The sequence below is a fragment of the Canis lupus genome, chromosome 19, assembly GCF_048164855.1.
Source record: "Canis lupus baileyi chromosome 19, mCanLup2.hap1, whole genome shotgun sequence".
NCBI classification, from domain to species: domain Eukaryota; kingdom Metazoa; phylum Chordata; class Mammalia; order Carnivora; family Canidae; genus Canis; species Canis lupus.
In genome coordinates, this window is record NC_132856.1 from 57,075,767 (window position 1) to 57,098,110 (window position 22,344).

At 59.2% G+C, this 22,344-nt stretch overlaps 3 protein-coding genes across 19 annotated transcripts in view; 1 reads left to right on the forward strand and 2 right to left on the reverse strand.

Annotated features, from left to right (window-relative positions):
- ANKRD24 (ankyrin repeat domain 24) overlaps nucleotides 1-1,259 on the reverse strand; it is a 24,752-nt gene extending 23,493 nt beyond the window's left edge. Inside the window, exon 1 of one of the 6 annotated variants that reach the window (XM_072787777.1) lies at nucleotides 428-1,259. The gene's annotated coding sequence lies outside the window, so the exon portion shown is untranslated. Of the gene's footprint in view, nucleotides 1-92; nucleotides 374-427 lie in introns of those variants that run through there. The other 5 variants (XM_072787783.1, XM_072787779.1, XM_072787778.1 and 2 more) reach the window with 5 other exon arrangements.
- SIRT6 (sirtuin 6) overlaps nucleotides 1-9,768 on the forward strand; it is a 12,021-nt gene extending 2,253 nt beyond the window's left edge. The window contains exons 1-8 of one of the 11 annotated variants that reach the window (XM_072787791.1): nucleotides 1,310-1,466; nucleotides 3,167-3,294; nucleotides 5,008-5,190; nucleotides 6,674-6,733; nucleotides 7,812-7,907; nucleotides 7,984-8,064; nucleotides 8,627-8,750; nucleotides 8,842-9,768. In XM_072787791.1, the coding sequence (XP_072643892.1) occupies nucleotides 1,401-1,466; nucleotides 3,167-3,294; nucleotides 5,008-5,190; nucleotides 6,674-6,733; nucleotides 7,812-7,907; nucleotides 7,984-8,064; nucleotides 8,627-8,750; nucleotides 8,842-9,183 (1,080 nt within the window). In that variant the 5' untranslated portion in view covers nucleotides 1,310-1,400 and the 3' untranslated portion in view covers nucleotides 9,184-9,768. Of the gene's footprint in view, nucleotides 1-1,309; nucleotides 1,467-1,591; nucleotides 2,172-2,206; nucleotides 2,888-3,166; nucleotides 3,295-4,083; nucleotides 4,219-5,007; nucleotides 5,191-6,341; nucleotides 6,438-6,673; nucleotides 6,734-7,811; nucleotides 7,908-7,983; nucleotides 8,065-8,626; nucleotides 8,751-8,841 lie in introns of those variants that run through there. The other 10 variants (XM_072787794.1, XM_072787795.1, XM_072787798.1 and 7 more) reach the window with 10 other exon arrangements.
- A 548-nt stretch (nucleotides 9,769-10,316) lies between these two features.
- Nucleotides 10,317-20,222, reverse strand: CREB3L3 (cAMP responsive element binding protein 3 like 3). 2 transcript variants are annotated; one of them, XM_072787790.1, is made up of 10 exons: nucleotides 20,067-20,222; nucleotides 19,456-19,584; nucleotides 18,738-19,035; nucleotides 17,754-17,866; nucleotides 16,066-16,203; nucleotides 15,002-15,108; nucleotides 12,815-12,883; nucleotides 11,586-11,670; nucleotides 11,317-11,369; nucleotides 10,317-11,119 (listed from the first exon to the last, which is right to left on the reverse strand). In XM_072787790.1, the coding sequence occupies exons 2-10, from the start codon at nucleotides 19,582-19,584 to the stop codon at nucleotides 10,777-10,779; spliced, it is 1,335 nt and encodes a 444-aa protein (XP_072643891.1). In that variant the 5' UTR covers nucleotides 20,067-20,222; the 3' UTR covers nucleotides 10,317-10,776. The 2 variants fall into 2 exon arrangements, with proteins under 2 accessions (XP_072643891.1, XP_072643890.1); XM_072787789.1 differs by having other exon boundaries at nucleotides 11,317-11,413.
- Between the last annotated feature and the right edge of the window lie 2,122 nt (nucleotides 20,223-22,344).

Genomic DNA, 22,344 nt, shown 5'->3' on the forward strand with positions numbered 1-22,344 from the left:
TCCTTTCTCCCTCACACCAGGGCTCAGAGGCAAGGGGCTGAAGTCCTAAGGGGCGCCCCATCCCAGGCTTCCCTCACTTCCTCCTCTCCTACCTCCTGCGACTCCAGTGACTCTAGCACCAGCCTCCGCGCTCACTGCCGGCTCCAATTACCTGCTCCCGGCTGGGCCACCAGCTCACACCAGCAGCTCCAAGCGCTCAGCTCAGACACCCGATCGGCTCTGAGAAGGCAGCTGCCCCAGGGGGCCGGGGATGAGCAGAGGGAGGAGACAGGCTGGCCGCGGGGCTGCCTGCTGGCCAACGAGCTCTTCCGCCACCCTCTACCTCCCTTCCAGGCCTTTGCACTTGCTGCTTCTCCACCAGGAATGCCCCTTCTCTACCCTACGTTACTCCCAACCCGCTCGCTCTCCCCATCTCATTCCTACTCACTCTTCGGATCTTTGCTGCAACACCCCCTCCTCCAGGAAGCCTTCCCAGGTGCACCCAGGCTGGGTCAGGTGCCTCCTCTGAGCTCCCTGTCGCCCGGTGCCCTCATGGCACCTTAATCACACCAGAGTCACCATCCCCCGGTCACCGGTTTGTGTCCATCTCTCGCCACAAGGTGCCGCCTTTGTTCTCCAGCGTCTCCCCCGCGCGTTTCTTCAACGCATCCTCGAGGCCACCAGCCCCAGTGCCCTTGAGCGGTCTCCTAGCGGCGCACCTGCCCTGCCCAGGGGAGACTGCCCCGCACCTGGGCAGCGCTGGGCAATCCGCAGCGGCGTCCAAGGCCCCACGTTGCACACACCAGGCCCCCGCCGCACACTTGCACGAGTACCCTGCGTTTGTGACTTTCATAAACTCCCGAAATGTGCAGCAGAAAGAGCCTCGACGGGAAGCACCTGGCCTCGGCGACGGCGGGGGGTGGCGTGGGGACCTCCATTTGCTCATTTGCAAGAAGAGCAAAGGGGACGCGCTGGCCACTTGTGCCCCTCATTTTATTCTTTTGCAAGATTTTTTTTTTTAATTCATTTACGAGCACAAGTAGGGAGAGGGAGGGGCGGGCTCCCAGGGGAGCAGAGCCGCACCCGCGTCCCATCCCAGGACCCGACCTGAGCCGAAGGCAGACGCCTAACTGACTGCGCCACCCAGGCGCGCCTGTGCCCCTCATCTCAGGGGTGACTGCACAAATCTCCGCGGGGTGCTCGCCGCGGTCTCCCGCCAGCCGCCACCGCGTCCAAGCGGGCCGGCTTCCCTTTGCCAGCAGTTGACATGGCGCCTGCGGCGACAGGCGAGGCGCATGCGCCTTGGAGGGAGCGGCCCGGCGAGCGCGGTGGAACGCGGCTCCGCCCCCCCGGCCCGCCCCATTTCCGGCGGAAGCGGCCTCAACAAGAGAAACTTTATTGTTCCCGTTGGGGCGGCGAGGATGTCGGTGAATTACGCGGCGGGACTGTCGCCGTACGCGGACAAGGGCAAGTGCGGCCTCCCCGAGGTGAGCGGGGCCCGGAGTCCGGCAGGCCGCCCGCAGCGCCGCGGGCTGGGCGGGGCCGGACGGCAGCGGGGCATTGTGGGAACATCGGGAGGCACCGAGGCTAGACAATGGGAGGGACTTCCCAGGGAGGAGGGGGCGGGAAGTGACGCCCCCTGCGCTCCCGGGGACCCGGACGCCCCCAGCCCCGGGTGGGCCGAGCGGGTGACGGGGGAAGCCGGGGCGCAGCTGCAGGGAGGGCGAGGCGAGGAGGCGAATAAACGCCCTCGGAGCGCGAGTTAGGCCGGAGAGGAGCCCAGGGGCGGGAGCGCGGGGGCCGCACGTGCCAGGCGGTGGGGGAGGGTTTGGGCTGCAGGGACGGGCTCAGGTGTCACAAAGACCCCTCCGCCGCTGCCGGACGAGCGGGGAGTCCCTGCCCCTCTGGGTCCCCCGCCCCCCCGTGGGCGGGGTCGGGGTGGGGGTCGCCCCATCCGCTGCGGGCTGGGCTGTGCCTTCTGCGTGAGCGGTTCGTGCAGCCCGAGCCCTCAGCCCCGTCCCCAGCCCCTGTCTCCTCCGCTTCCTCCTCCTGCCGGTCGGTCGCCTGAGCCCACAGACATTTCTTGAGCACCTGCTGTGCACCAGCCAGGTGCTTGCTAGGCCCTGGGGCCACAGTGGGGCACAGGGCATCCCAAACCCCCTCATTCTGGCAGGAAGACGCCCGAGGAGCAAGTAAATATAAGAAAGTAGAGGGTGGAGAAAAGTAAGGCCGGGAGCGGTGGTGAGAGCTGGGGCTGCACTGAAACCAGAGCCCAGGAGGCATCGTTTACATGACTTTTGGGCTTTCTTTCTTTCTTTCTTTTCTTTCTTTTCTTTCTTTTCTTTCTTTCTTATTGTGGCAAAATGTACCACCTTAACCATCTTTAAGTACACAGTTCAGCGGCATAGAACACGCTCATGCTGTTGTGCGACCACCCCCAGCACTGTCTGCAGAACCTTCTGTCTCCCCACACGGAGACCCCGTCCCCAGGAAGCACTGACCCCTGCCCCCTGCCCCACCCCTGGCTCCCACCACCTCCTCTGTCTCTGTGGATGGGCCTCCTTTGGGGACCTCCTGGGAGTGGGGTCCTGCAGGACGTGTCCTTCTGGGTCTGGGTCCTCTCCCTGAGCCCGGTGTCCTCGGGTCCGCCCACGCGGGGGCAGGTGTCGGGATCCCTTCCTTTCTAGGGCTGGATCATATTCCGGACATGGATGGACCGCATTGTGTTTATCCTTTCATCCATCGATGGATGCTTGTGTTGATTCCCCATTTTAGCGATTGTAAATGATGCTTCTGTGAACATTGGGTGTGCAAACGAGGGGCCTTTTGAGCCGAGACCTAAAGGGGGTGAGGGAGGAGCCATGTACAGCCCGTGCACAGGATCAGGCCTAGGCCTGGTGTGTTGGAGGTACAGTGAGGAGGCATGGGTGGCTGTAGCAGAGCGGGCGAGGGGGAGAGGGGGACAGGATGGGGCGGGTGTGCAGGGCCTTGGGGGCCACTGGGAAGGATTAGGCTTTTACCCTGGGGGAGTCCTGGAGGGCTGTGGGCAGAGGGGGGACCTGAGGACCAGCTGCCTTTTCCAGTGAGTTCTCTCCCCTGGATGAGGCAGGGCTTCCCCGCCTGTGGCTAGTGACCTTGCCCTCCGGGACACAGTTTGACCTCCCCCTTTTGCTCCATCCCCTGACAGATCTTCGACCCGCCTGAGGAGTTGGAGCGCAAGGTGTGGGAGCTGGCACAGTTGGTCTGGCAGTCCTCCAACGTGGTGTTCCACACAGGTGCTGGCATCAGCACCGCCTCGGGCATCCCAGACTTCAGGTCTGTGGGCGTGGAGGGGAAGCCGAGGCAGGGCTGCCACACAGCCAGCAGCTCCCTGTCAGCTCACAGAGGCTTGGGCATCAGAACCCCTCCTGCCACCTTCCCCCTGGGGGTGTTGAGCTTGGGGAAGACCCTGCCCTTGCAGACATGTCCCTTTAAGGCATGCTCAATCTTCTGCTCACATCCCATTCCAGGACCTGGTCACCTGGCCATGCCTAGCTGCAAGAGATTTTGGGGAATGTAGTCTTTTTGTTTTTTGGGTTTTTTGTTAAGAATTTATTTATTCATGAGAGACACAGAGAGAGAGAGAAGCAGAGACACAGGCAGAGGGAGAAGCAGGCTCCCTGCAGGGAGCCCGATGCAGGACTCGATCCCGGGACCCTGGGATCATGCCCTGGGCCAAAGGCAGGAACTAAACTGCTGAGCCACCCAGGGATCTCCAGAATGTAGTCTTTTGCCTGGGCTCATCACACATGCCTAAATATTGGGTTTCTTTCTTTCTTTTTTTTTTAATATTTTATTTATTCTTGAGAGACACAGAAGGAGAGAGGCAGAGACACAGGCAGAGGGAGAAGCAGGCTCCATACAGGGAGTCTGATGTGGGACTCGATCCTGGAACTCCAGGATCATGCCCTGAGCCAAAAGCAGTTGCTCAACTGCTGAGCCACCCAGGTGTCCCTTTTTTTGGCGGGGGTGGGGGGTGGGGGGAAGGGATTCTATTTACGTCAGATGATGGGAAGGTCAGGAGCAGTTAGCTCCATGCTCACTTGCAAATATTTTTCTATCAGACCTGGCGCCAGGCAAGTGGCTTTAACCATCAAGCTCTCAGCCTCCTCACCTATTAACAAGGGCGTGCAACCAGACAGTGTCTAGACTCCTTCCTGCTTCAGGCATCCTGTTGTTAGACAAGAACCTTGCTGAAGTGTAAGGGTCTCAAACTGGCACCCCACCCCAGGGACCCCAGTAGGGGCTGAGTTTGTAACCCTGCCCCCTAGAGCAGGCCTATCGCATTCATACTCCCTCCCTAGGCCTCAGCCCAGACTTGCAGCAGGAGGGCAGATTCCTGGTTCTGGGAGGAATGTGAGACTTCTAAGGGTGACTCCCCCCCACCCCTCCTCCCTAATCTGCCGTGGCTCCCCACTGCCACACAGGAGAGTCCCAGGTACTTCAAGCTGGAAATCCAAGCCCTTCCTGACCCCACCTCGGGACATCTCTCCAGCCTCAGCCCCTGCTACTCCTACTGGGGCCCCCAGACCCCTCGCATGTCCCCAAGCTCACAGGCTATCACCAGCCCCCTCGGCCTTTGCTTACCCCTTCTGCTCTGCCCTATCCTCGCACAGTTGAAGAGACAGCTCAGCCTCCTCCAGGAAGCCTTCCCAGGCCCCCATGCATAGCCCCCCCCACCCACTTCCACTGGGCTCCTCCAGCCCCACAGCTGCAGAGTCTGTGGCCACTTGTGTCTCCTCCTCTCACAGGATGGAGGGCTCCTCAAGGGCAGGGCCCGGGTCTGCTAGGACCCCAGCATCACCCAGTGCAGGGCCAGGCTCAGTGCAGCAGCAGAAAATGTGGATTGGAATGAATAATTTTTTGCCCCGCATTCTCCCCCCAGCCCCCAGTCTCCAAGATTCTCTGTCTATGCTCTGTCTCTTTCTTTCTACCCCTGTCTCCTTGAATCCTAAACTCTCCGTGTCTCTCCCCACTTGCCGCCTTCAGGGGCCCCCATGGCGTCTGGACGATGGAGGAGCGGGGCCTGGCCCCCAAATTCGACACCACCTTTGAGAGCGCGCGGCCCACGCAGACCCACATGGCACTGGTGCAGCTGGAGCGCGTGGGCCTCCTCCGCTTCCTGGTCAGCCAGAATGTGGATGGGCTGCATGTGCGCTCCGGTTTCCCCAGGTAACGCCAGGCTCCCGGGCTGGCTCAGCCTGGGGCAGGCCACCCCTCCCTCTCTCTGGGCCTCAGTCTCCTCATCTGTAAAATGAACGTTGATGCCGGCCCCTTGCTCGTGAGGCCAACGTGGCAATGGAGTGAGGCAGCAGGGAAAAGCACTTGGCACTCAGTAGGACTCCCTATGGTGTGTTGTCGCTGCCTCCTGGGCATATCTGGAGAAATGGGGTCCCTGTTTCTGGTCCCAGGGTGATTCCAGCCCGGACTGCTCTGGACCTCTGTTGTCCTACAGCACAGCCTTCAGCCACCAGCACCATAGCCCAGCCACAGGCCGCTACAAAATCTTGCTTGGAGTGAGGCCGAGAGGGAATTGGGTGCGGGAGGAAGGGTGCTCACAGTTTAGAACTTGTTGTTGGGCTTTAACATTCCCCTTTGTCACTCGTGTAGTGAATGTGAGCACTGTGTTAGGGCTGGCCGGGTCTTCCCCTTGGGGTGCAGGCAAGAGCCGGGTCAGCGGTTGACATGAGCGGGCGACACTTGGTAGGCGAGGGTCCAGGAAAAAAGACTTTTCTCTGCTTATACAGGTGAATGAGGCCCCTGTCCCGTCCTCTTTTGAAGTGGGCCTGAGTCCCACTGTGGAGGAATAAGCACTAATTGCCCAGCACCCACTGTGCGCAGACAGGAGCAAAGTAGATCACACCCAACAACTACCCCGAGCCCACTGCAGGCCACACACTGTTCTAGACACAGGACACTGGGTGCACAAGACAGAAGGTGCGCCCTCCTGGGGCTCATGCTCCAGTGGGGAGGAAACAGAAGACATGAGCAAATCAAAATCTGTGTCAGGCGGTGATCACTGTTGTGGAACAAATGGGGAAGGTGGGGCAGGAGTTGCAAGTCAGGGAGGCTGACATTTGAGTGGGGACGTGAGGGAGGTGACGGAGCCAGGAGAAGAGCCTTCCAGGCCTGATCATTGTTCTCCCAAAAATCCCAAAAGTTAGGCTCTGTTGTCCCATTTCACAGATGGGGGCCCGAGGCAAGAGAGGTTAAGTGACCTACACAAGGTCACACAGCCACAGAGCCGGGAGTTGATTCCACGTTCCTCTGCTCCCCACCCCCGGGCCACCCATCGCCTCAGGTTCCTCTTTTGCAAACCAGGGATTAGAATTCCTGTCCTTTCGACCTGGTGACATTCGGAGGTTCCAACACGATTGTGGATGGATTTTGTGAACGGACCAGGCTGCCTGTGTACGAAGGTGGGGTCAGCTGTGAGGGTTAATGATTCCTCAGGCTCAGGGAGGCTGGGTCATCTGCGTAAGGCTGTATGTGAGGATGATGGAGTCAGCAGCCAGAGGCGCTGGACCGAGTCCATTGATCTATGGTTGAGGGCTTCGGGAAGGCTTCCTGGAGGAGGAGGGCTTAGTGCTCAGCCTGAAGCCTCAGGAGTCGGAACCCCGTGCCACAGCCAAGTGTTTCCCTTCTCCTCCCACAGGGACAAGCTGGCGGAGCTCCACGGAAACATGTTCGTAGAGGAATGTGTCAAGTGTAAGACGTGAGTGCCGCGGGAGGGTGGGGGCGGGGGCGCCAGGTGTGGGCAGCGAGGTGGGGACACAATTCAACCCATGGCAGAGTGTGACAGGAGTGTGTCCGCCCACTCTGGGAAGGCTGAACCAGAGCCCTTCGTGGAGCTGGTGCGCTCTGGGGGGGGGGTCTCCTCCTGCTGGCTGAGCGGCCGCACAGGTGGGGCCCCCCCAATTCAAAAAAAATTTGTCCCCCCCAAAAAATTTTGTCCCCAAATTTATTTTGAAAAAATTTCAGATCTATAGAAAACTCACAAGAATTTTATCATGAACTTGTACTTTGCCTAGACTAGGGCTCAGCAGGTTTTTTCTGGAAAGGGTCAGAGGGTCAAACATTTCCAGCTTTGTGGCCCAGACGGTCTCTGTTAGGACTACAGGCTCTGCTGTTGTGGCGTGAGAGGCGCGTAGACCACACATGGAGGAATGGGCTTGGCCGTGTGCAAATAAAACTTTATTCATGAAAACAGGAGGCCAAGGGCCAGGTTTGATCCATAGTTTGCTGATCCCGACATAGGTTTGACAGCTGTGTTACTGTTTTGCCACATTTTGTCAGTACTTGCTGGGCTGTTGAGGAGTAAGTGGCGGGCCCCTCGTGTCCACCACCCCTGACCCGCAGGTCACGTACCTCCCAGGAGCTCTGCTCTTTCTCGGCCACAGCCAGTCGTGCAGGCCGGGACGCGGAAGGCAATGTAGACAATCAGGCCGTGACCTGGGTTCCCAGTGCTCCTGTGGCTTGTTTCTGTCCTGGTCTGAGATCCGGCCTAGGATCCAGTCTCCAGTCTCCTTTGCTGGAACACTTCCCAACCTTTCTGCTTCCGCGGCATTGGTGTCAGGGGTGCAGCCAGGCCAGCTGCGCTGTGGAAGCCCCCCCTTTCCCTGCTCTGGGTTTGTGGCATGTTTCCTCACGCTTAGATTCTGGTCGTACGGCCCCCACTTCCCTGGGAGAACAGGGAAGGGCGAGAGCAGCCTCGCTCAGGCTGCAGGGCAGGAACCCCGGGAGCAGTGGTGGGCTGACCCGGCCCTGCTGGCCCCCCTCCTCCCCCAACACAGGCAGTACGTCCGGGACACCGTAGTGGGCAGCATGGGCCTCAGGGCCACAGGCCGGCTCTGCACTGTGGCCAAAGCGAGGGGGCTGCGGGCCTGCAGGTGAGTGACCTCTCGCGGCACCTGGACTCCGGGGGAGGGTGCACGTCTCTGTGCTGATCCCCGCCCTCCGCTGCAGGGGGGAGCTGAGGGATACCATCCTGGACTGGGAGGACGCCCTGCCTGACCGGGACCTCACTCTTGCCGACGAGGCCAGCAGGTCTGACCCTCAGATGAGCCCGGATGGGGTGGGGGTGGGGGTCTCTGTGGAAGTGCAGGTGGCGCCAGCCCAGGGCCATCAGGAAGGGCTTCCTGGGAGAGCAGGCTGCGCCTTCTCTGGGCCTCACTGGCTTATTAATAACAGCAGCTACTCACACACTCTGCCCCCTGCCTGTGTTGCAGGCAGGGAAACTGAGGCCTCAGCACGTGGACTTCTCTGTCCAGTGCTACCCAGCCCAGAAGTGGCTGAGCCAGGTTAGAACCTGAGCCCCAAGTGTTGAAGGTCCTGCCCCCATCAATGACCCTGCTTCTGCAACAGGGTAGGGAGGTGGCTGAGGCAGAAGGGCAGCGGCCGGAGCAGGACCCAGGGCAGCCTGAAAGCTGTGGGCGGCCCCTGGGAGCAGAGGTGGGTGTGGAGAGAGCTAGCCTCCCAGGGCTGGGCGTGTTGCAGGAGCACGGGGTGGGGTGGGGGGGCAGAGGGCCTTGAACCCCAGGGGTCAGAGGGCACCAGACCCAGGCACAGGGTCGAAGGGGCTCGATCTGACTCTGCCGTCCTGTCCCAGGAACGCAGACCTGTCCATCACGCTGGGCACCTCCCTGCAAATCCGGCCCAGCGGGAACCTGCCACTCGCCACTAAGCGCCGAGGAGGCCGACTGGTCATTGTCAACCTTCAGCCCACAAAGCACGTATGTCCTGGGCCCACCCTGACATCCTCCCTGCCCCTGCCTCCCTCCCCTCCAGGCCTCTGCCCAAGCCCACCTGTCTCTGCCCCCACAGGACCGCCATGCCGACCTGCGCATCCACGGCTATGTGGATGAGGTCATGACCAGGCTTATGAAGCACCTGGGCCTGGAGATCCCTGCCTGGGACGGTCCCCGCGTGCTGGAGAGAGCGCTGCCACCCCTGCCCCGCCCACCCGCACCCAAGCCCGAGCCCAAGGAGGAGGCGCCCGCCCAGCTCAATGGCCCAGCACCCGCCAGTCCCAAGCAGGAGCCCTCCACAGAGCCCTGCACCCAGCACAATGGCTCTGGGCCCGGCAGCCCCAAGAGGGAGCGGCTGGACAGTCCTGTACCACACAGGCCCCCCAAAAGGGTGAAGGCCGAGGTGGCCCCCAGCTGACCAGGGAGCCCGGGGAGGGTGGGGCTTTTTGTAGAAACCGTGGATTCATCTTTTCTTATTGGTCTCACTTTGTTACTCGTACCTGCCCTTGAGGGTGGGAGAGGGTGACCTCAGGGTGCTGATTGCTGGGCTCCAGGCCCCGGGGCAGGCTCACTCTCCACTGCCTCTCTCTTTAGCTCTAGGGGCCTCTGGTGTGGGCCTGGGGAGGAGCGTTTTCACCCTGGAAGCTGACCTTGGACCTGACACCCCAGGCACCTGCTCCTCCCCGTGCCCCAGTCCCTGACTCAGGGTGTTCTGGGGAGGTGTGGCCAGGCCCTCCCTAGTTTCCAGTCTAAACAGGAGTTGACGTTCTCTGCCCCCCCGGGCTCTCACACTCCCCAGCCTCTGCCTCCCCCAAATCGCCTTCACAGTCCCTCTAGGAGGCAAGCTGGGGCAGAGCCACCATTACGAAGCCAGACTTTGTGTGGCACAGACAGTAGGGGTTTGCACTGCCTTTGGAGCTAGAGGGAGAAACAGGTGTGTCCACCTGCCTTCCTCCAGACTTCCAGAGAAGTCTTCAATGCAATAAAAGCAGAGATTCTTGCATCTGAGTCTGTGTTTGACACTTGTAACCTTGTGGCAGGTCCTAGTCCTAGGGAGGAGGGGGCCGGAGGGGCCACGGAGCCGGAATCCATGGTCCCCTTGCCCCTTATGGAGTCTGTAGGCCTCCGTGCAGTCAGGCCTGGGGGCGGCGGCGGAGGGCAGTTCCCCAGCCGCATGGTTTCTAAATATTGCCCTCCACTCCTGGGCTGTGAGCGCCTCGAGGGGAGAGGCCATGGCCTTTGGTCTGGTTCACAGCCCCAAGCACCTGCACCTGCGCAGAGCAGGTGGGGAGTCACCACGCATTCGGAGAGTGCAGGCACGGCCGGTTCCAGCCGGGCCCTTCACCTCCATCGTGCCTCAGTCTCCTCATCCGTAAGCCTGAGCAGGTGGGCAGGGCCCCAGACCTTCCCCATACACACACCTGACGCCCCGCGGGCCCTGCGGCGCTCGCGGCCGCTCTCCAAGGTGCTGAAGGCTCTCCCGCCGCTTCCAAGAGGAGAGGCCGGGCCCTGGACTGTGGCACAGCCCCCCCCCCTGCTTCGCGCCGGCCGTGTTCTGCCAAAATACTTTACTAAGGATCTCTACAATCTTAGAAAAGAGGGGTGGCCGTGGGCCGTGGTTCCGGGGTCAGGGTCCCTGCAGAGTCCGCGGGTTTCTCTTCCCTGTGTGCAGGCGCAGGGAGGAGTCCCGGGCAGGCGAGCTGCGGGGGCGCGGGGTGTGTGCGTGTGTCCGCCTGGCCTCCGCCTGGGTCTGTGTATTTCTCAGGCTTTGTGGCCCTGTGGCCGCCCCGTGTCTGAGCGTGCTCTGTGCGTCTCTGGGTCCGTGAGTGTACAGTTTGTGCGTCTGCATCCCGGCTCCTCCGCCAGGTCTCGCCTCTCACCCCCTTGCCCGTCGCTGTCCACACAAGGGCCCCTCAGCCCAGGGGCTGGGGGGCGGGGGGCACGTCCCGATGCTGCTCACAGCTCCTCCCCCGCTGCCTCCAATCCCACCCGCCCAGAGCTGAGCGTTGGCTCAGGCGCAGTCCAGCCCAGCAAGGTGGCTGGCGGGTTCAGCTTCTCCGAGTCGTTGCCCAGGATGAGTGTCGCATTGTCTGGGACAAGAGTTGTGTTGTCCGGGATGAGTGTCGAGTTGCGCAGGGTGAGCGTCGAGTTGTCCGAGATCAGGGTCGAGTTGTCCAGCCCCTTTGTCCAGTTGTCCAGAGCCGATGTGCGAGATTCCCAGTCCGCCACGGGGCTGCCGGGAGACCCTTCCTGGGGTGTGCCACCCTTGGGCCGTGGTCCTGGGGCCTCGGAGCCGGGTATGGCGTCGGGGGCCACACGAGATGCAGCGTCGTTGTGCAAAGTTCTGGAGAAAACTGAGCAGGGGTTGGGAGGATCATGAGGGATGGGGTGGGGGACTGGTGTCCCTCCGTTCTCTAGCCCCAGCATCACGGTGTAGCGACAAGGGGGTCCCCTCCCCGTCCCCCAGAGGCCCTTTGGGGAAACAAGGGAACAATGCGCATGGTGCAGCCCAGAGGGGTTTGGGGGGGCAGAGCGTCCCTAGCCCGCCTACCTCGAACAGGTGCGTAGTCTCCGGCGTGCTTGGCTTTGTTGGCGACGAAAGGGCTAATGGAGGGCAGGACGATGAGGGCAAAGGAGAACAGCAGGACCTGGCAGAGATGGGGGAGGTCACCCCATCCCTCCCCCCACCCTGTGAGCAAAGAAACCAAGGCCCAGAAGACAGGATCGTGCTTAAATTGGGGCTTGGGTTATGCTCAGCTCCCCTCACAGACCCCTCTGCCGAGGCCAAGGACCCCCGTTATTCTGGGGACCAGGACTTACCGCTAGGCAGGTGCCCGTCTGGGCTGACTTGCTGGTGGACTGGACCACAATGGCCTGGAGTTTCTTCAGCTGCTCCAGGAGAGACCTTAGCAGGAATGGGTGGGCCTTGGCTGAGCCCCACAGGGCCATGATCTGACTCCCATCCATTTCTGGGGTCTCCTAGTCTGGCTGGTGTCTGAATCCCATTCATCCCTCATGGCCCCACTGGTCTTCAAAGTCCCAGATTCCCCCTCTTTGCCTCAGTAAATCTCCCTGAACATCCCACCCCCGGGCACCCACTCACTTCTCTGCACCCCCACCTCCCTGATCCAGGCCGCTATTCTCTCACCAAAACGCCAGCCCCAGCCTCTACTCTGCCCCCCTAAGGCCTCTCCTGCCCCCTAGGGTTAATGCTCCAAGCAGTAGGCAGACAGCACTTTTCCAATGGAAGTGGGCTTCTCTCAACCCTCCCAGGGATCCCACCTCCCTGGGGTAAAAGCCCAGGTCCTCCCCCATGGCCCCCAGGCCCTGCACAACCTGCTCCGTCCTCCCCCTCCTCTCTCCTCCTCCCTCTCTCCCCCTCATCCACTCTGCTCCAGCCACACGGGCCCACATGCTGTTCCACCATCATGCCAGACCCAGTCCTGCTCCAGGACCTTTGCACATGCCAGTTCCCTCTGTACCAAGGACGTTATTCCCTCAGGTCTTTTTGCAGCAGCTGGTTCTTTCTCATCCATCAAGTCTCAGCTCAAAAGTTGCCTTATCTGACCTCCCTGCCCAGAATAGCCCCCACTCATTCTCCAGTGCCTTCACCTCTTCTCAGTGACAATTAGTATTTGAAAATAATTTTTTAATATAGTTTCATTTGTCTTGAGTATGTCTCCCCCTAGACCATGAGTTCCAAAAGTAGGGAGACTCTGTTTACTGTTGGGTTCCAGTGCCCAGAACGATGCCTGGCACAGATGAGGTGCCAAATAAATATCGAGTAGATGGCTGCATCTCTTAGAACCACATGCAGTCCTCCAGCACACGGAGTTTCCAGCCTCTGGACATTCACCTGCCATTTCCTTCACTAGAAACACCTGCCCCCACATCCGAGTGCCCTCCTCCATGCACCTTGCCCCCTTTCTAGGGGGAGCCCTCACCCTTTGCTCTGCCTCGCCGTCACAGAGGCTGTCACCCACATTGTCCACCTCTCCTGCAAGGGGCCCGCTCCCCCTATCCTCTGCCACAGCTAGACCAAGACTCACAGGTTCTGCTTCTCGAGATGCAAGACTTTCCTCTGAAGCTCCTGGTTCTGGGCAGTGCAGGCTGACATCCTGCAAGGAGAATGTTACAGTGACCTTCATCATATGCCCATGTCACCAACCGGCCCAGCTGACATCTCCCCATGAGGTCCAATTTTACAGGTGGGGAACCCGAGGCCAGAGACGGGGAGTCATTCATCGAAAACCACCCAGCAAGTCTGCGGACAGGGTCAGCATTTGAACCCAGGTCTGCCTGGCTCCTAGATCCCATCTCTGCATGGATGTGGGGGCTTCACTCCAGCCAGTGCCCCTAGGACTGGGAATGGGATGCCAAACTTGGGCAGGGATGCTTCCAGAAGACCAAGTAGTTGGATGACTGGGAGTCGGAGGAGAACCAGGTTACAATCCTCACCCTCCCCGTGAGCTCACGCCACTCTACTCTCTGCCTTAAGTCCCCTCACCTGTAAAATGGGACAATTACCTAGTTCACGGTGTTTGGGAGAACGACATGAAAGAAAGATTCGCAGATCGCATCTGAGGAACATGCTGACGGAGATCCGTCCACCTAGGGATCCCAGATCCAAGTGGGGGCCCCACCTTTCCCACCTGCAGCCATCTATGAGCATGTCTTGGCCCAGACCACTCAGATGTGGAACCGAAGCACTCAAATCCCAGCATGCAGGTCTTCATGTTGTACCCAGGGGAAGGAATAAGCCCTCCACCCACAACTGAGAGGCCCTCCTAATAACTCACAGGATAGAGAAGAATCCATGATGTGGATTAAGGAAGACCCAAGAACCCAGTGGTAATGACAATGGTGCAAATCACAGTATGTGCACGAGGGGCAGCTAACGGAAAGGCTGGGGCAGGGAGGCGTGGCGGGTTCGGACCTTCACCAGCCTTTATACAGCTCGACAAGCTGGACGCACACGTGTTGAAAATTAGCAAAAGGACGACAGAACAGACTTCCTCCAACATGAAGCATCAAGGAAGAACGTACCAAAGCTAAGAGCAATAAGACGGATGAATCACTGAACTCTACTGCTGCAATTAGTAATACACTATATGGCAACTCATCGTATTTAAACAGATTTTAACAAATAGTAAAGTTAAGAGCAGAAATAAAGAACTACAACACAACAATCCGGGAGGCGGGGGGGAGGGGAAAGCCAGAAAGCCGTTCTCTGGCAAGAATAATCCAATAAATAAGTCTGCGGCAAGATGAGTCAAGAAGATGAAGGAGAAACAGAAGGCACAGATGAACAGCATGAGTTTATTAAAATGGGCACGACTGCCGACGGCGCAGAGCTTAGCAAGATAATAAGAGACAACTACGAACCGTTTTGGGGGGTATGTTTGTAACGGACAACTTCCCAGAAATGTATGGCACCCCAAAACTGACTTGGGAAAACATATAACACTCCATCGAGTCAGTTCCAGTTTGGAAAGTGAGCTTGTGGGGCGCCCGGGGGGCTCAGCGGTTGAGTGGTTGAACGTCTGCCTTCAGCTCAGGTCGTGACCCTGGGGTCCCGGGATCGAGTCCCAAATTGCGCTCCCCATGGGGAGCCTGCTTCTCCCTCTGCCTGTGTCTCTGCCTCTCTCTGTGTCTCCCATAAATAAATAAATAAAATCTTAAAAGAAAAAAAAAACTGAGTTCGTTCCCTTGTTATGTTTCTGGTAAAGAAGAAACCGGAGCCTGTCCTCTTATATGAGTTAAGAGGTGATTGGAGCTAAAAAAAAAAAGAGGTGATTGGATGAAACGGGGGTTGGAGTTTTTCAGCTGAGGAAGTTCTGCCGAGAAGGACTGACCCCCCCCCAAACCCCCATCCCCATCCTTCCCATACACACTCTGGAGGAAGCCTTGCCAGCTGAGGACCAGGGATGCTCAGACCAGGGGAGTAAGCCCCCCACCCTCGGGCAGAGAGCCAGAACAAAACAGGTTAAATATATATTCTCCTTTCTTGGTTCTAGGAGAATAAGGGATCCCCGAGACCAAGCCTCTGTCTTCTCTAGGAATCTTTCCAACCTTGCAATTCACATGAAAAATGACCTCTGCCCGAGAGAGCGAGGAAACCTCTATAATTTTGTAGGCTCCCCACACTGTGACCTTAGCCACGTGGCACCCACCCGTCCCCGGGCATCGGTCGCCTCCCTCACCCCAAGGGCCGCATCTCAGGCCCCCAGCCTCACCGAGTTTCCAGGCCATCAATATATTCCTTCTTCTTTTTCCGGCTTTCTTGGGCCGACTGCTTGTTTCTGATTTTCCGGCGGATTTTTTTCAGCACTCGCTCCTCGTACTGCACAACGACATGGGGAGGACGGTCTGCTCGGCTGCCCGGCCCCACGCCCTTCCCGCGGGAGCCCTCCCGGCCCGCCCGGGGAAGACTCCCGATGACTCCCTCTAAGTTCTTGCAGGGTCTCCAGGGTGGGAGGGGCTGGGCCCTGAGATTTTCCCAGATCCCAATCCCAGTTAGGAACTGGCCCGCGGACTTTGCACACTGGTGCGCTCGCGCCACCTTCTGGCCAAGCCTGGGCCGGCGGGTACCGAGGCCAAGGACTGTCCTGCCTGCCAGAACCGCAAGCCCAGGACTGGGAGTTGAGTGAAGCAGGCTTGGGGGGGGAGAGGAGGGCGGGGGGCTGCCGCGAGCTGGTTGCACGTGGAGGTGGGAGTACGTGGCCCACAGTCACGGAACTCTTGTATGAAGACTCCCGGCCAGAGAACTGTTAGCAACCAATTTAAACAAAATGCAGCACAGGGACACCTGGGTGGCTCAGCGGGTGAGCGTCTGCCTTTGGCTCAGGGCGTGACCCCGGGGTCCTGGAATCGAGTCTCGAATTGGCTCCTCGCAGGGAGCCTGCTTCTCCCTCTGCCTGTGTTTCTGCCTCTCTCTGTGCATCTCTCATGAATAAATAAATAAAATCTTTTTTTTTAATGCAGCAGAGGAAGCCTGTCTGCTGCACGTACCTGGCCTGCAGGTCACCCCTTTGGGCAGCTCTGGCCTGCAAGGGGCTGTGATAAAGAGTGAAGGGCACCAGGATGGCTCCCAGCACCCAAACCGCCGCTGCCTGTAAGCCCACCCTCGGCTCTGGGGTGTCAAGTCCTGCCTGCTGAGTTGGCTTTTAGGATGGATTTCCAGGCTCCAATGACAGACAGATGTGCCCTAACATTGCAGCGCAGGAGACTCATGGTGGGGGGGGGGACTCAGGAGCAGGTGGCTGCAGGAAAGGGGGCCGGGCCCGGAGCCCCAGCTCACCTTGGTGAGGGGCAGCTGGGTGGGCAGGGTGATGCCTTCTTTGGCCAGAAGCTTCTTCTCGTCCTCTGTCAGCACCAGCTCCTGGCACTGCTCGGGCCCAGGTCGCAACAGGTGGGGGGCTGCCAGGTGATGCTGTTGCTGTGGGGGAAATGGGGACGTGGCACTGGGGGCAGGGAAACCGACAGCCTCCAGGAAATGAAAAAGCGGCCCTGGATTTGAAAAACTCTCGAGTCTCTCCTGCTGTCAGGTCCCCATCAGCGCGAGGGCTCAAGAGAGCCAGTACCACGCCCCCGAGCCGGGAGCTGATCCTACCGATGCCCTTGCACGTGGACGAAACGGCGGACACGCAGGCTTTTCATCCATTTAACAAATAGTCATGTGAAAACTACGTAGTTAGCACCTACTACGTGCCAGGCTCTGTTCTGGGCTCTGACAATTCCCTGCAGCGCTGTCTGCAATAGCAAAGGGCTGGACACAGCGGGGCTATCTGGCAATACAGGACGGATTAAATAAGGCATGACCCAGATGTGCGGGGAGGGGGGCTGTGAAAAAGGTGGGGCCCCGTATCATGATATAAAGCAATCGGCACAAAAAACCCTCAAGTTAAAAAATAAAGCGACAAAAACAATGGTAAGTGTGGGATGCTTCCTATTATGTCAAACCTAAAAAAAAAATAAAAGAAGGAGAAGGAATCCCTTTGGAAGGAGTCACTGGGACCTCTGTGGGACGTGAGGTAGCTGCAGCCTTGGGAGAGGCAGACGCTCTCCCTGCTGCCTGTCTTTGCCTTTGGGATTTGGCCTGTGTGGATGCATTTGCCTTTTTAAAAAAGTGTTTAGTTAGGGGATCCCTGCGTGGCTCAGCGGTTTAGCACCACCTTCAGCCCAGGGCGTGATCCTGGGGTCCCGGGATCGAGTCCCACATTGGGCTTCCTGCGTGGAGCCTGCTTCTCCCTCTGCCTGTGTCTCTGCCTCTCTCTCTTTCTCTCTCTGTCTCTCATGAATAAATAAATAAAGTCTTTAAAAAAAATTTTAAGTGTTTAGTTAAATTTAAATCACGAAAGCTAAGCACTAGAAATGAAAGCACTTTGTAATCCAAGTGCCAAAGTCCTGGAGATGTCGCCCTGAGGAACAGCAGACCCCAGGACAAAGGTACCGACTGGGGCAGTCTGTTGGTCTTTGGACCAATCCCCACCACCCAGGAATGCCAGGCCATTGATCAGCCCCAGTTTCCCCATCTGTGAAGTGGGGGCACTAACTGGGTTGTCAGGCCTGGGTTATGGGCACTCGAAGCCCTTGGAAAGGCAGGTGGCCCTGGGTGGGTGTGCAACGACCCCATAGGCCAACCCAGGGATTGAGCCAGTGGCCGCTGGGTGACTTCAGGCAAATCAATGACCCTCTCTGTGCCCGCTTCCTCAAGAGTAAAATTAATACAGCAGGAGCCCCAATAATTAGCATCACTGCGAATTGAAAGGTGATCTTCCTAAAGCATTTAGGAGAATGTCTGGCCTATAGTAAGCAGACGCTTGGTCAGTTTTGGCTATTTTTTAAATTGTTATTTACTACCGCAGTGGAGAGTGCCCTACCCTGCCTGTAACTCAGTATCCCCGGGCTCTGAAGTGGAGGTACTGGGGTCCTAAGAACCGCGGCGGCAGCCCTAATGCTCTGAGGGCTGGGGTCGGGGCTGCTCACCAGGTCCGCGCCGCTGCCGGAGAGGAGGAGGTCTTTCACCGTGAGGCTGCAGCACGGAGGCGGGCCTGCAAGCTCCCCCAGCTCCTCAGAACCGAGGCCTGAGCTCCACATTTCTGAGCAGGGCAGATGGGGACACAGACAGGGAAGCGTCAGGTTGGGGGGCAGCTGAGCTCCCGGCGTCCACCTGCCGCCTCCAGGAAGCCTGCCAGGATAGCCCCCAGCCACACCGTGGTGGAGATTTGGGGCACGGCCTGGGATGAAGCAGACAGCCCCAAGCGGTGCCTCCGTCTTCGCTCTGATGGCAAAGGGGAAGCCGATTCACCAGGACGTTACGGAGGGACCCACCGCTGGCCCAGGAGGGAGCGGCTGTTATCGCCCAGGATTATAGGCTAGATCTCCAGCCGGCTTCGCCTTATCTCCCCCTGGGGGCAGGGACAGCTCTAAGTCACCGCAGGCTCCCTCCCACCTGGCACCCACAGGCAGGCTGCTCTCCGGAGCACAGATTTCGGGGTCACACTGCTCTTGGTTCTCATCCTGCCTGGGCAGAGCTGTATGACCTTGGTTAACTCACTAAACGTCTCTGAGCCTCAGTTTTGTCAACTCCTCAATGAGTCTAGTAAGAGCTCAAGGGACAAGGGACACCCTGCTGGTGCCGCATGGGGGTGGGGTGGGGGTGCCTTCTGTACAAGGCTAGTTTTCCCCAGACCCAGAGGAGCGTCCGGAGGCCCAGGGTCCCGTGACCTCCCATGCTTTCATGGAGCATCCAGATGTAGGAGGTTCAAAGATGAGGCTGACAGTGTGGCACCCGGGGCAGGAGCCAGCCCGCCAGGGTTGCGTCCCAGCTCAGCGGCTCTGACTCATTTCTAAACCCCACAGGGACTCGAGGTCGCCGTAGGGGGAATAGGCCCCAGCATCAATCCCAGAGGCGGGGACAATGTGCGCCTGGAAGGAGGCCAGGGAAGTGGACGAAGATGCGCAACCCACCCAAGTCTATGGCCACAGAGGCCTCCAGGGCTTGGGTCGCTGGTCCGGGGCCGCCGGCAAGGCAAGGGGGTCCGGGGTGGTAGGAGGCACAGAGGCCCTTGCCAGACTCCAGGGCGTGGCAGCCGGCGGGGGTGGCGGCGGCTGCACTGCGGGGAGGGGTGTCCTGGGGGTCGGAGGGCAGGTCTTCGGAGATGCCGCTGTCACTGGCTGCAGGGGACCAGATCGGAGAGCTGGGGACCGAGTCTCCAGGAGCCAGGATGGAGTTTAGGAAATCGTCAGAGTCCGGGCCTGGTAGGACCTGGTGGGAACAGACGGGGACGGGGTGGGGGCATTAAAAGCGCTCTGCTTTGTTCTGGATGGCTGTGTGACTCCGAGCCAGCCACGGGTCCTCTCGGGGCCTCAATTGTCCTTTCTGGGCCCCAGAAAGCTGATGCCTCCTCCTCCCGGGTTGTCAGAGCCTGAACACAATCCTGTCGCATGGGTAGCCACTCCGGAGGCTTGAGCCCTGAGTTTGAGTTTGACCCCAACCCCAAACGGCTGTGTGACCCCGGGTGAGTTACGGCCCCTCTCTGGGCCGAGCCTCAGTTTCCTCATCTGTGAGAAACAGCTGATGCCAGCTACTCCTTAGGGTGGCCGAGAGGTCCGACACGATGATGCGCTTTGCTAGGACTAAGCTCTGCGAGCCCTAAATGCTGCGCAAAGCCCGGCGTGTGCTCACCTGGTCCCCGACGTGGTCCCAGTCCTCACCCAGCTCCACATGCCTCAGGATGCCGTCCTGCTGATCAAACAGGAGATCTAGGAGCTCCAGGCTGCCAATGGGGTCCAGGGGACCAGCGGAGGAAGCCATCTGGGGCAGGGAGGGGACAGGCATGAGGACCGCACAGTGCCCGCTCCTCCCAAATCGCACCTGTGCACCACCCAGGTCCGTCTGTGGCTCGAGCTCAACCCCCACCCCGGCCCTGGAGCCTCCATCTCCAGACGGTCCGCCGAGCTGACCCAGGCCCTCCCGGGGCCACGGCAGCCGATTTCTCTCCAAGTACTCAACAGGTGCATGCGTGGGGTGAGCAGCTCGGCCAACTCCTACGAGGCTGATGAAACCCAGCTCCCGCCTTGCCCTCCCATCCCGCCCAACGGGACCCCCGCTCCCAGAGGAGAGAACAGGGCACCCCGGGATGGAGGCACGATTTTGGCCATTCCGTGCTCTCTCTGGGCCTCTGGGTCTTCCCGCCGGTCCGATGGGGTGTGTGAGGCTCCTTCCAACCCCGCACGAGCTTCGGAGGACTTCTGGGCCTCGACCCTCCCTCCCGCAGCGCCCTGGGCAGGACTCACCTTTCCAGCTGCTAAATCCCCATTCACGAGGCCAGGCCAGCGGGCTCTGTAGGGGCGCCCTCCCGGGTGGCTGTGACACCAGGCCCCGGGGCTCTGCTCGCTCCTCTCCCGGCTCTGTCACCACCCCCAAAAGATGCTGAAATAGGCTCCGGAGCTCCCAGCCCGTCCCTGGCTGCCGATTGGGGGACAGGCGAGATGGACGGGGTTAAGGACCAGTGACACCGGGGCAGGCTGGGGGAAGGGAGGGAAGACCGTTATCTCGGTGTTTTGTGCTTTTCGAGCCGGCAGTGGGCAAAGGCCAAAGTCTGGGTGCCTCAGCTCTGCCATGACCTCTCCCCTACTTTCAGCAACTGTTTCTGTTCTGTGTCCCAGGATGTGGGGCTCCAAGAAGGCCCAGGGCCCCTGGTTGGGTCCTGTCCACTCCCGGGACAGAACAAAACCAAAACGGACGGCCCGGGCCTTTGCCGAAGCCGTTTCCTTGGCCAGAAGCTCCCTTCTCCCTGGAGCTGGCAACCTCCTACCCACCCTCCAAGCCCTCCACAGCCAAACTTAAGCAGCAATCAGTTCCTTCTAGAATCTTCCATCGTTCGTCTATCCACCGAGTATTGATTGACCCAAACTGGCTCCCACCTCAGGGCCTTTGCACTTGCTGTTCCCCCTGCGTGGAACTGCGCCCCCCTCTTCCACCCCTGACTCTCACTGTCTTTGGCCCAGAAGGCTGAGAGGTTATGTGTGACCACAACCCCCACCACCATCACCCCAGGAGCCCATCCCCAGAGCTCTGTGTGACATTGCTGTCTTCAGGAGCCCCTCACTGTTTGACATTGTCTTGTTTGTCTACCTGTGTTTTGTTTTTTTTGTTTTTGTTTTTGTTTTTTGTTTTGTCTTACCTGATTCCTCCCTTCCCCCGCCAGGGCCTTCCAGGCTAGAATGGAGTTTCCTGTGTTCTCTGCTGGGCCCCCAGGATCTAGGAAGTACCTGCGCACAGCGGTGCTCAATCACCCTTACCCGTCGTGCGCCTTCTCTGTGCCCACCACTGTTTTAAGCGCTACGGATAAAGCACTGAATAAGCTGGACCATAAATACATAAATAAATCAGGAAACAGATAAATAAGCAAGGGCCACCAAGAAACTGGGTGGAACCACAGTGAACGGCAACCGAGGGCTGGAAAAGCCTCTTTTAAGAAGGTGACCTTTTCTTAATTTTTTAATTAAGCTCTATACCCAACGTGGGGCTTGAACTCACAGCCCCCAAGATCAACAGCTACATGCTCTACCAGCTTGAGCCAGCCAGACGCCCCTTGAGAAGGTGACATTTAAGTACAGTCCTGGGGGACGCCTGGGTGGCTCAGCGGTTGAGCATCTGTCTTCGGCCCAGGGCGTGATCCTGGAGTCCTGGGATCAAGTCCCACATCGGGCTCCACATCGACGTAGTCCGGGGGTCCTGGGGGCGCGACTGCTGCTGTGAGTCCCCGTCAGACACAAGGGCCGCACCCGGCGGGCACACAGCAGCCCCTCATCAAATGTTTGTTCCGTGAATGAATGATGCCGGGTCCATTGACAGAAACGGCACGATGTGAATTTCTCGAGAGCAAGGAGGGTGTTTCCGTCGCCGCCGTGAGCCTGGCGCCCAGCATCGTGCCCGGCCCACACGAGGCTCCGTTCAGTTCTCCTCCACTCACAAAGCTCCTAACCACCTCCCGCTGTATTTAGTTTAAGCCCAACTCCTTGCCGCGGGCTGCCCCCCAAGGCCCTGAACGCCGCGCCCCGACCTCTGCTTGCCCTGCCTTCTCCCTCTCTCCCCTTTTGGTCTGTCTGTTCCAGCTACCCGGGCCTCCTCGCTGTTCCTTCAACATGCCAGACCGGGTTGTGACCCCAGGACCTTTGCATGTGCTGTTTCTTCAGCCTGAAACACGCTTCCCCTGGATCTCCCCATGGCTGCCTCTTTCTCATCATTCAGAACTGTACTTATTTATTTTTTTAAAAAAGATTTTATTTATTTATTTATCTCACACACACACACACACACACACACACACACACACACACAGAACACAGGCAGAGGGAGAAGCAGGCTCCCTGCAGGGAGCCTGATGCGGGACTCAATCCGGGACCCCGAGGTCATGCCCTGAGCCAGAGGCAGATGCTCCACCGCTGAGCCCCCCAGCAGCCCCCCTGTGTTGAATTTTTAAGGGCTCTGTCGGCTTGGCCTTCACCATCCCAGCCATATTTGTGCAGCCTTTGCTTTGGAGGCGCTTCTCTGTGGCAGGTGCCCGAG

Bases quoted from the DNA above. Each gene is read 5' to 3' on its own strand.
- CREB3L3 (XM_072787789.1), bottom strand. From the start codon at position 19,584: ATGGCTTCCTCCGCTGGTCCCCTGGACCCCATTGGCAGCCTGGAGCTC. The intron at 17,867-18,737 runs GTGGGTTGCGCA...TGCCCTGCTCAG, and splicing joins CTCTGTGGCCATAGACTTGG to AAATGTGGAGCTCAGGCCTC. The intron at 11,120-11,316 runs GTAGGCGGGCTA...ACCCCTGCTCAG, and splicing joins AGACTACGCACCTGTTCGAG to TTTTCTCCAGAACTTTGCAC.